The sequence below is a fragment of the Lytechinus variegatus genome, chromosome 5, assembly GCF_018143015.1.
Source record: "Lytechinus variegatus isolate NC3 chromosome 5, Lvar_3.0, whole genome shotgun sequence".
NCBI classification, from domain to species: Eukaryota; Metazoa; Echinodermata; class Echinoidea; order Temnopleuroida; family Toxopneustidae; genus Lytechinus; species Lytechinus variegatus.
The window spans coordinates 41,213,302-41,226,487 of NC_054744.1; the positions used below are offsets into that span (position 1 = coordinate 41,213,302).

Genomic DNA, 13,186 nt, shown 5'->3' on the forward strand with positions numbered 1-13,186 from the left:
GGATAAGAGAATAAGGCATTGCATGAAATAAGAACATTAATACCCCTCCCTTTATTGCACTTTAGAAAATTTGTCTGAAATTCAATAGTCAGTGCATTGTTTAATCACATTCTAATGGAATATAAAAAAAAACCTGCTTGTAAATCCAATATATATATCCACTGAATACTTGTACATACATGTATGTATGTTCATGTATGTGCATGTTCAGAAGTTGACCTTGTACTGTCTACAAAAAACTACCAATGAACAATCGATACATGTAGGTACATATTATTGTATTAAAACCAATAGAGCATAGTAATTTGAACAATGTTTACATGAACATGTATTTAAAAAGAGAGAGAGAGAGAGATGAAGATCAACACATGTTGTGCATGTTTCATGTGTCTCTGTGCTAAGCACTGCAGTAACTGTAACATGTACATGTACAAGAACATGTGATATAAAACCGCCTCGCTCATAAATAAGGCATATTAAAATACTTTCTATGAATATTCTGCCTTTTTCTCTCTTACAGTACCTAATCAGCTAATGGGTTCCAGCAATATTCCCTAGCTATTGTAATATGCCAATTTTTATGGTGATTGGGTCTTGGTAGGAAAGAAAGATATGAAATAGATTGAACATCAACATGCAGTCTCTCCTTGTCCACAATCTACGCACCGTGCACAAGATTCTACATGTACATTGATTTCCAGTGAATTTCTGTACACAATTATCTAAGAGTATTAAAATAGACTGCCAATATTTTATTGCAGTCTATAAAATTTTATGGATACATAAAAACATGTAGGTTACACATTCAATGTCTATATATTCAGACAGAATGTGGATGCCATAGAGCATCAATCTGAACATCATTTACCCTCCAATAATATGTGATTGAATTCAAAATAAACAAACCCCATGAATGGAGTACTGTATATGAAAATGAATAAACTGATACAGATGAATATTTTTTCAAAGATATGAAATAGTTGTAAGTGTAGTGTATATGTACATGCAGTTCAGGCAATGAAGTATACGTACAGTACATTGCACATAAAGAGGGAATTCCCCAAATTGAACTAGCAAGTAGAGTACATGTATCTCATTAACATAACAGGAACTCAGTATTGCAAAATGCCAAAAAGATTTGATTCCATACAGTAAACAATTGGCTAATGTACATTATCTTCTCATATTGCAAGAGCGGTTGTTTTTATTTTTTCAATAGACTATTCACTCCTACAATGTACATGTACATGTAGTATTTACCCCTTCAACAGGAATGATCATGGAAACAATATTTGGTTGTGAAATTTATACTAAAGGAGCAGACACTCTGTACCAACATTCCTTTCATTGTGTCAACATATCATTCAAGAACTTCATAATCAAACAGGGGATAATTTTCCTGGTATTGCATTGCAATTTGCTCCTCATTGTTTGTAGACTGCTACGCATAAAGTCTTTTGTATAGCATATTTTTACATAAGACTATACATTAATTTGTTGAAAGATTTTCTCTTATGACCAAAAATGCTATTCAAATTTTGTAAAGCAAACTTATTCCCTGTCAAATGATGAAAAATTTCGAATATATCCACAAATGGAAGTCTAAAATGACATGAAGGTTTCATTTATATTCGGTCGCATTTCATAAGTTGGGTATGCAAAAAGGGTGGCGTATGAACAATTTTCCACACGGTGCCATGGATAAATTGTTGCTACATCACAGCATCTTGACAAAATTTATTGAGTAAGATCTCATTTTGAAGCTACATGTAGAAATATAAGATAAATATATTACTATGAATTAGATCAATTCAATATTAGGAACAAAAACTATAGCACATTAAGTTTGAAGTATCAGGGGTGGCAGAGCCGGTGCATGCGCTGAATGATAGAATATTAATTAAACTTAATTAACAACTTACTATAATAGGTTATATGACTGTTATCCTCATATTTCTGGGCGTTTTAAAGTAGGGAACAGCTAAATGTCAAACATTTGACAATTTTGAAAATATATCAATGAAATACATGTGTATGTCAGCTCTGATCTGCAACCTAATCAATTAGTAAACTGGAGAAATTTGATTAATTTTCTAATTTGTAATCTTAATTTTTAGTACAAATGTTGTGTATCATTGCAATTTAGTATTTCTACCAATTGTAGTAGGGACAGTGATTTTCCGTTTCAGAAAATCTCAAATTCTGTTTCAGCATATCAGAAAACGGAAATTCTGTTTCCCCATAGACTCTGTACACACGGAAAAGTGACAATTCCGTTTACACATTGAATAGCAAAATCACACTTACACTCGCACTGGTCAAAATTTGTACCTGCTACTGTACCAACAACACAATAGAATCTTTTCTAATCGGATCTATGCGGGTGCATAAAATATTTATACAAAGACATTTAGCATGCATGCATCCTCACCTTTCACATTATTAACATTATTTCACGGTGAAATGATATTTCATCGATAATTTTTGGTTTTTTTTGACATCGTTATCATCAGTCAACGGCTTTTGCCAATCCGCCATCTTGGATTTTAAGACCACGATTTCGTGCTGTTACATCTTCAAACATAGAGGGCAGCAATACACGACGGTGTAGTTGGAACGATATGGGTACAGTGAAGCCCAACCCGGCCGGCCGGGTACGGGCGCAGGGTACCATCGAGTGTGCTGATGTCGAGTGCAGTCACGATGTGTGAATTGTCATGATTGCAGCGAAGTGAGATCGTGTTTTCTGGGGCTACCCGTATGTGGCCATTTAATATTCTCATTTTGTTGTGATTTTGGAGTAATTTCTGTTGCTATTCTGTATATTTTGAGGGAAAATACATTTTCTGTGATTTTCCGTTTGAAATGCCACTTTCCGTTTCAAAAGGCCCTTTCTGTGAAATCCGTCCGTTTTCCGCGATCGCGGAAAATCACTGTCCCTACATGTAGATGTAGTCATTTTGCCAAGAATATATACAGTGACAGGTAGTTTGGGGGTAAAAATGTGAAATTAAATACTGTTAATTAATTAGTATAATTAATATGCATACAATAATAGATAATTATTCAATTATTGGTACAGATTCAATTATTGATGTTTCAAGATTATAACTGTAAAATACTAGGGTGATCCAATATTGCATTAACTTTTGACACCATTTTATGTGCAGCAGGTCCAATTTGAGAAAAACACATTTCAAAATTCACATTTACATTGACGTCTATGTAATAATTAGCTGTTAATTAGTCATTTTATGAAAAAATAAAAGTATTTGAGACTTGAAAAACTTTTTCATTATTTAGAGAATGGTAATAGCTATAACATATCAAAAAATTAAATTTTTGACCATTTTTACCCTGTTCGCGAAATTGCACCACCTTATGACATGCGACCATTCACAGCTTACCAGCTGAGTACATTTTGCTTTATGGAAACATTTAACAAAACGTTTTCAAAAATCTATTACTCGCTGCAAATACAGGCTTTTAGTTTATCTACACGTGCCCCTTACAATGTACACAATAGCAGTCGAAGAAAAAGAAAGCAAACAGACAAATCTGAAAAAAGGCAAAGGTAGGAAATAATTTTTATGTACTGTATATGTCACTTGGCCTAGGTCCATAAATGAAAGCTTTGCAGGGTACTTGTAATCATTTACAGGGACAATCACCCTGAGGTTAAATCCATTCTAAAAACGCAGAGAAAATTGAAAGCATAAAATTTTAATGAAAATCAAACTCTGGATTAACAACAGTGTTACCGGTATTTATTTTCAAGTACACTTCTAATTCTATTGCTGGCTTCTCCATATCAAAATTCCACTTTAACAGGAGTTGAAATCTGCTTTACGGCTGAGCACATGTTTTTATTGTACAGTAAATTTAATATTTCAGAAAAAATGGCAGTTTGTACAATTAAAATGCATGCAATGCATACAAGAGAGCATGCAATGCATACAAGAAAGCAGCTAGCACAAGTATTGAAATCACAGAAATACATGTAAACCGTCACGTATTACCATTTCTTTGTTTTCATAAGAACCAACTCAACATCGGGGATGGACTTCACCACACACAATCTATCATTTCCCACTGGCTGATTTGCTATGATGTTGCATCACCACCACCCTAGACTTTATCCAGGTTAAGTTCACACATCATCTCCCATTCCCGCCTCCCCAAGGAAAGGTCTATTATACCCATGTATCCAATGAAAAACGTGTAGCTCACCATGGAGGGTACATGTACATCATACATGTATCACAAGCATGCCCACTCATTAGGACTGTTACACAACAGATACATGTATTTTCATGGAGGTTGGGAGAATAAACTGTATGGTTTTGCCACAAAAACAAGTACAGTTTACTAGTGTGAGTTTCTTTTAAACAAAAATCACCAAAGTATTATTTTTTTCAAAATCATTTTTCCCCATAAAAAATTGCTATGAATGGAAGCATCATTTATAGAAAAGAATGAGAAAAAAGTTCTAAATCATACTAAGGAGTGATCTGTTAATAATTTACTGCAAAATCATGTGCGAACTAAAATTCAGAAAAAATGATACAACAAATTAACATACTGTACGTACAATTTTGTACATACAGTAAAATGTATTAAAAAATACATATAAATCAAGTGATAGCTTTCCTGAAAATTAAAGATTTCATTACATTATCAATTTTCACACAACACACATGCACACAAATAAAATGAAGTTTTGAAATATTTGCTAATGTAATGGTTTTAGTTGATCAACCGTTCCAAAAATTCCAATTTGTAAGTGATCATCCCACACACTTGTAAACTGTAGAAGGTTACATTTAATGTACATGATGTACTATATACAGTTCCTGTGACAGGACAAATATGTATTCATCTCCAACAATACTAATATGTAGTACATCACATGATGATACATGTACTGTACATGTACCAGCATGTTTTATTTTATTCCAAATTACATTTCAACCACATCTTATTTGATTGTTTTCCTAACATATCAAATCCAGGAAATACCGTTTTGGATTTCAATGTTACTATGATAACGTACCATGTATGATTATTTTTAGTTTTGCTGGTCTAAATGGATTTAATCAATGTTGTTTATGATCTCAAAAGAGTCCCCAACAAAATTCATCGAAAACAATGAAAAACAAAAGATGAAAAAAACAAAACAAAATAAATTGCAAAAAAATAAGAAATTGATGTGATATTGCAATTCTTTTCATGTACAATTGCTAAGAACACCACAAAGAGTTTCTACACCAAAAATAAGCACATTTTGAGCTTTATTTAGAGAGTTGCATGAAAAAGTAAGATTTTGCATATGATGCATAAATTAGCATAATCAATTAATAGCAATTTGCATGAAATGAATTCATAATAATTTTGTAGATTATGTCTCAGACAACCCGTGTTCCAAATTTCTGGGAGCCCCCCCCCTGCCATATGATCTCTCAAAATACCCCCGCCTAGAAAGGGTTACGGTAAGCATTCAATGTCTCATAAACCAATGCACATTGCCAGGAGCTCAAACCTACATGTATCTGTTAGCAGCACCTCAAAATCAAATTTTTGAAAGTACATGTAGCATCACCACAGAGAGGCGATTACTGTACCCACCCAGTAATGCATATTATTAGGCAAATAATCACGTTGGCGAAGGTAATGGGCAAGCTACATGTACATGTATCACTCATGAGGAAAGCTGGATGTAGCTATCTTTCTGAAGCCAAACTGTCGAAAGATAGCTAGTGCATCCAGCTTGTAGAGAAAGTGAAATTTTGCCTCGTTACCTGAAATCAAGACGTGATTATATATGCTTTATATTCCGCATTGAGAACCATAAACAAAGAAACTGGTATCAATACGTCTTTGTAAGAGTTTATTCTTAAAATCAAGGTTTCCCTTGAAAAAAAGATCCATCTTGTTTTAATGCTAGCATGTATGTAAACTGTGCGCAAGCATCCGAGATCTTGCTCTAACAAGATTTATTGTGACGTCACAGAGGAACTTTACCATCACAACAAAACAATTAAGGGGCAATGCACTTTTTTGAGCATATGTACATGTACACTGCGTGCGCCCATCTAGATCTTGCGCGATCGTCACTGCAGTTGGAGAATGATGGGACCATAAAAATTGAGTGGCAAAATTCCCGCGTACTCAAACTAATTCATAACGCGATGTGACCCAATGGGCTGAAAAAGATTGGCGAAACAAAAAAGGTCCATCACTGTGAGTGATGGGGAAACTACCCTTTATCACATAACCAAATTCTGGCCAATCCTATAAAAAGATTCTGTGTATGTGAAATATAATAACTTTTATCTTAGTGAACTCTTGTATGTAGGCACTATTGTACATACCAGTACTGTAGGAAAATTCGCCCTTTCCTTTTCTTTCCGACTGGAAGCCGATGAACTTAACATGCCCGATGGGGCAAATGAGGCCTCCAAGATCAAAAACATAATTAACACTGCATAATACAACTGTTAAAACAGTAAAATGCAGTGTAGACATCTCCACACAAGCATATGTACTGATAGTGTCCATTTCCATTAGAACATGTAGAAACATAATAATATAATTGAGTTTGTGACAGTTGAAAACACAATCCAACAATCATTTTTCATAATATTCAAGTAAATACATAAATGAGGGCCTTTGCAAAAATAATTAAATAATAATCCTATGATTGTCACTAGTAAATGTTCAATGGTTATATCAAACCAACTTAACTATTTCTACTTTGAATATAGCAACACAAAATAGTTTTTAATCAAGGGGCTTCATTTGCCCCACTGAAATTGGGCAAATGAGGCCCCCTGACATCAATGTTTACTGCTCAATGATTTGCAATGCCTGACAGAGCAAGTGATGGAAAAAAAAATTGAAGAGGCCTGTCGGCTATGCATTAAAAAGATATGATTAGAATTATGGTAAAGGAGGCATATTCACCCACTCTCCCCTACTTTATTACTTTCATACCGGTAATCATGACACTACTTGATTGAAAATGAAAACAAGCAGGGAAGTGTCAAGGACAACATGCAATTAAAAGTAGCATAACAAGAACTGTAACAATGCACCACAGCTCAGGTTCATGGATTTGTTTAATCAGAAGTGTGAAGTAGAATTATTCATTACCTGTTTGACTTTCTCTTTGACCACATCATTATCTTCTGTGCGAGGATCAGATATCATCTGGGCCATTCTCATCTGTTCTTGGGTTGCCTATAGCAAAAAATGAGATATACATTGTATATGACAGTCATGTATTAATGATTGAAAAAAATCAAGAAATAATATCAAACAAAAAAGTACTGTAGGAAAAGAACATTCAGGTGTATGAATTCAGAACAGTAGTAGTACAACATCTTAACCAAAAGGTCTGCCATCATAATTCATGAATTTAGCAAAAGAAAAACAAAATTATAACACATGTTAGATGCTACCTTGTTTATCTCATCGTCAGATTTGCATAAAGTTAATCAATTTATATTAATATATCAAAGCAAGGTGGCTTTAAAAAACTTGTCAGATATTACTGTGAAAAAAAATGGGTAGATGACATTTATTGAAGAAATAAGAGAAAATTCTTTATCATAGTGGGGGAGGCATACAGTATACATGCACATGTCGGTGCATGATTCTGTTGCTCATGAATGCACAATTTTCCTTTTCCCTTTCGTTATATTTTAAATAGGGTCTTTCATAATTCTATGAGATGGGTACAAAATAGAAATGAAAATTGAGGTAGCCCTTAAAAGAATGAAATAAACATTAAAAAGGCGTTAATAGTAAAAAAAAATGTTGAGAATATCAAGAAAATGTTTTGAAGCCTTCAGGTGTCAAAAACAAAACGAAAGGTATTCAGAACCAATTAACAATAACAGAGAGAGAGAGAGAGAAAAAAGAGAATATCTAATTAAAACAACATATTAAAAACAAATGTATTCAGATCTTAATTTAGAATTTTATGGCCATATACTTCTGAGTCCATAACTGATGAAGAAAGAAATCTGAATTATTTAATAACTACAGTACTGACAGGTGTCAATGAACTGACCTTTTTACCAACTGGTTGCTGTGAATCTGTTGGTGTGGATTTTGCTGTGACATTCTGAGCAGAGGTCTTCTGAGAAGAGGACTTGTCTGCCCTACCTCCCGACCGTACGTTGCCCCTTGAGGATCCCATAGAGGACATCATATACAGGTATATACAAAGCAGGTATATACAAATAGCTAATATAGTCTAGAGAAACAGAAATGGGCGAGGGGAAAAGAAAGTGAAGTCAATGATGAATGATTGCAAAATAATTTGTTTAAAAATTTGTTATGGAAGCTTAAAAGTGCCACCCAGATGTTCATATTTAATCACCTCGCCATGTCTACATCTCTTAGGGAAAAGGATAAGATGAGATCTCGGATCTCGTCATGTCTACATCCCGTGGGAGACATGATCAGATGACAAGATCTTAGATCTCGTCATGTCTACATCCTATGTGAGAGATGATCAGATGGCAATATCTCGGATCTCCTCTTATCTACATCCTGTGAGAGATGATCAGATGACAAGATCTTGGATCTCATCATGTTCACGTCCTGTAGATAAGATGATCAGATGACAAGATCTTGGATCTCATCATGTCTACATCTTGTGAGAGATAATCAGATGGCAAGATCTTTGATCCCAGATCTTACCATCTGATCATCTCTTCTAAAAGATGCAGACATGACGAGATCCAAGATCTTGCCACATGAACATCTGGGTGGCACTTATAAGCTTCCATAATTTGTAAATTGTTCAATCAAGAGAGCTAACATGTACATGTTGGCTATTGTGCCATTGTATATTCACTCTATGATCGGGGAATGTCATTTCGAACCAGATGTAAACTATGTATTCTGGAATCCTTTTTATCTGCACCGCCCCCCCCCCCCCCACCCACTGGGTGTAAAACACAAAATAACAGAATCACAACTGATCAGACAGATACATGTATAACCCCCACATTATGCACTGCAAAACCATTGTCATTGCGTTCGTAAACACTGATCCTTCCCATCATCAACACAAACATTACATGCAAAGTATACATGTCTATGATTTCTGTAGAAATAATCTATTACAAAAAAGAGAACAAAATAATCGGAATAGACAGTACTGCATGCAGGAAAAAAATAATAGTGGCAAACTGATGACCTCAGTCTCAATTTTCGAGGCCACTAAAAAACTGTGCAACTTTACCAGGCATATCTTGTACATTCACTCACTGTACACCAAACACATTGCTCTTATACACAGGCACTAACAATCAACACATGAAAAACCTGATTTCAACTCTAAAATCCCCTTTAAAAAGTCAAATGTTGCCCTTAAAAATGCAGAATCTGCGCCATATTTCTAGAGCACATGCCAACTCCGCTCAAATTCAAGAAGCAGGTTCCCCAAAAAATTCGCTTAAAAATGAAGATATCTGTGGTTGTGGTCTAAGTATGTGAACGTTCTCACAAATATAGGATTTTATCTTCAAAATGATTATTCAAAAAAGAAAAACCTGAGAAAGTGTACAGCATAGAATTTGCACAGATATCAACTATTAAAGCAAGTTGACAGCATACTAGCGGCAGGCCTTCACATGGGATCAGAGCATAGTGGGGCCCGAGTGAATGGCTGCTGCATATCGCATATGGTTTGGTGCAATTTAGCGGCCCTCACATGTAGGGACAGTGATTTTCCGTTTCTAAAAATTGCCTTTTCCGTTTCAGAAAATCTTAAATTCCGTTTCAGCATGTCTGGAAACGGAAATTCCGTTTCCCCATAGACTTTGTGTACAAGAAAAAATGACAATTCCGTTTACATAGAAAACCAATACGCAACGAGTAGCGATGTCAAAATGCTAGCGCTGCTCAAAATTTGCATCTACCAATGTACTAACATCGCTTTAAAATCCATTTTAATCGAAGAGATTCGAGCTAAAAAAAAATTAGGGAAACATAATCAACATTAATATATTCTCACCTTTCATATTATTAGCATTATTTTATTGTTAAATGGGATTTTATCGCTGATTTGGGGACTTTTCGGACATCGTTTTGAGCTGTCGACGACTTCCGAATATCCGCCATTTTGGATTTGATGAATCACCGTGATCATTATATTATGACCGAACGCAGAGGGCAGCAACACACGGCCGGATTCTGCCTTCTATGCGGACGTAAGTGTAAACTAATTTGGATACGATCGAGTGATGGAGAGGCTCGAGTGTAGTTACGATGTGTTGATTGTCATAATTGTTGTTGCAAAGTGAGATCGTGTTTTTACAGTTGATATTAGTATTTTGTTGAGGATTTGGGATTAATTTCTGTTGCTTTTTTGTGCATTTTGAGAAAAAACGTGTTTTCCGTGATTTTCCGTTTGAAAAGCCACTTTCCGTTTCAAACAGCCGATTCCGTGAATTCCGTCTGTTTTCCGCGATTGCGGAAAATCACTGTCCCTACACATGCATTGCACTACATGTACGTCCAACCCTAACGTAAGGCGGGGTCTATCGAATGGCGGGTGCAAAACATGGCAATACATTTCAAGATTTTATCTTTATGAAATACGAGATAGAATATAAACATTGCAAAAATAAGACAAATTTGCGCGACTTGCCACTCTCCACACAGGTGTTAAATGGGTACCTGGTAGGATGAGAAAGCCTAGGATCTATATATGCCTAGCAATTGAGTCTTGGAACTCTTGTTGGAATACTCCCCAGCCCAGGTAGTGGAAAATATGCATATTGAATGCAGGCATGAACGGATCTGATGACTGTAATAATATGAGCTGTAAAAGTGCTTAGAGACGTCATTCCGATGTATTAGAGGGATGCTCCAGGCTGAAGATATTTGTATATTTGAATAAATAGAGTAAAATTCACACAGCAATATGCTGAAAATTTGAACAAAAATTGGATAATCAATAACAAATTTATTGAATTTTAAAGATTTGCATTATTCTGGTAAAACAGTTCTAAGCATGTCTTCATGATTATTCATGAGGTGGGCTGATGATGTTATATCTCCACTTGTTCTTTTGTATTTTGTTATACAAAATTAGGTTTATTCAATATTTTTATGTACCAAGAACAGTTGGATTGACAACTGATTATGTGCATTAGTTATTTATTGCTGCAACTTATTTCATAAAAAAATGAAACAATTTCATAATTCCATGTAATAACATAAGGAAAGTGGGGGTGTGACATCATCAGCCAGCTAATGAATATTCATGACGACGTGCATATTACTGTTTGAGGACTCCTGGAGACTGGCACTTGCCCACTCACACATATTGCGAGGTTAGTAAATATATATACTAACCTCATACATGTACTAACCTCGCACTACTAACGTGTTTACGTAATGGATTTTAGAGTTGTCGATTTATAATTAGAAAACAGCATAAATATTTGACCTGCGACCGATCACATACGATGTTTTGAAATCGGCAGTGAATAGTACGTGTGAGGAAATTGATACTGGCCAAAAATCACCAATTTTGAGGATTACCGGATCGCCGGAGGATGGACACGGAGTGAATATGGGTGAGGAGTAAGAAATTAAGCAATTTTTCTTTCTCGTTATATTTTTTTCTATAATTTTTACAATAAATAACATTTCCATACCACCTTTGTCACTCGGAATATCCGATCGAGTTCACCGTCCCGAAGTTCGGGTAGGTGGACTGTAGTGTAGCGCCCGGTAGTGGAGTGGAGCTTGCACGAACTTCGCCCGAGGTAGCACTTGCCATGCCTACATGTATGGCAGTGTGTCCAAACTTTGCGCGTGTCCATACTTCGCGGACGGTCATTATCTAAAAAACTAGCCAATATCCTTAAAATGTGACACCATCAACGTCAAAAGCGACCTAAAATTACCCTTTGGTGTTTACATGTAGGATGAGTTCAGTATTCATGAAAATATTGGCAAAAGATCAGCAAATTTGTCACCGTTAGCGCCCATTTAAAGAAATCTGATATTCTCAACAAGCATCACGATATCACCATTTTGCAAGTAGAATTCTTCAAAAATGTGACTTAAATGTGGTACTAACCAATTCATAGCATTTTGCCATCAATCTTATATAAATATTTCACTTTTTGAGCTTGAGGTTTTGTTTAAATCTCCACAAAAATTTTGGTCCACGAAGTTAGGTCACACTTTTTCTGAACGGTTTTCCAGCACAGCGCGCATTCGCCGATCGGAATAGAATTTTAAGATCGCGACACAGGCGAAACCCCTTGACCTACTTAACATTTTCGTCCGTGATTTTATAGTGTATGATCTTCCCGTCAATGTCGTAACTATTTATTGAATTGGTTTTGTATAAATGAATATTTTGTGAAAAAATTTAAGCCTGATGTCAAAATATTTTTGAAAAGTGTGCAAAGTTTGGACGTCCACCCCATCAATCATCATGACTGAGCTGAGTTGACATTTTGTCATTTGCTTACATTATTCTGGCATACCATTTATAGTGGGGAAATTTTCACAAAATTAGCCGGTGCAAAAAAAGCATTAGAGTCTATAACCCAAACAATTCTTATCTCACACTCAACGAGTCTAAATTACATCAACTCGCGAACCTCAGGCTCAGCAACACCAGTCAACATGCATGTGCATGCACGACTCGCATCATGCATCACGGAACCAATTCTATTCGTGTACGTGTACGTTTCGCATACACGCATTCTCCATGCACGCTCTACACACACAGAATGAACAATAACAATGTGATAAAAAATGTCGCGTGCAAGACAAGAATTAAATCCGATTCCCTCAATTAAACATTGAAAATTTCTTTTAACAATAGCAAAAATTTGTGCTGTAATAATTTCTTAATAAGGATAGCTATTTATATTATTCATAAACACTTTCAGAAAAGTACTTTTCAATAAATCATCTCGCAATACTTACTAAGTTTACGTTACCTTTCTCACAAAATTGAGATCCGATGGTTCACAAAGCCGGAGTCACGTGACTAAGGGCAAAAATATTTCGCGGCGACCAGACAAGTACTTCCGGAAAAATCTAATGTATGAGTAGGGGAACAAATTTTAGCCGAGTTTATCATTCAAAATATACACATTACAATGTATTTCAAGAGAAATACCGTTTACTATTAAAGTTC

General features: G+C 35.3%; 1 protein-coding gene across 1 annotated transcript in view; it reads right to left on the reverse strand.

Annotated features, from left to right (window-relative positions):
- Positions 1–13,082, reverse strand: part of LOC121416172 (ubiquitin-associated protein 2-like) — a 40,499-nt gene extending 27,417 nt beyond the window's left edge. The window contains exons 1-3 of the mRNA XM_041609654.1: positions 12,987–13,082; positions 8,075–8,260; positions 7,153–7,239 (exon numbers count right to left, since the gene is read on the reverse strand). Coding sequence (XP_041465588.1) covers positions 7,153–7,239; positions 8,075–8,215 — 228 coding nt within the window. The 5' untranslated portion in view covers positions 8,216–8,260; positions 12,987–13,082. The remainder of the gene's footprint in view (positions 1–7,152; positions 7,240–8,074; positions 8,261–12,986) is intronic.
- Positions 13,083–13,186: the final 104 nt, after the last annotated feature.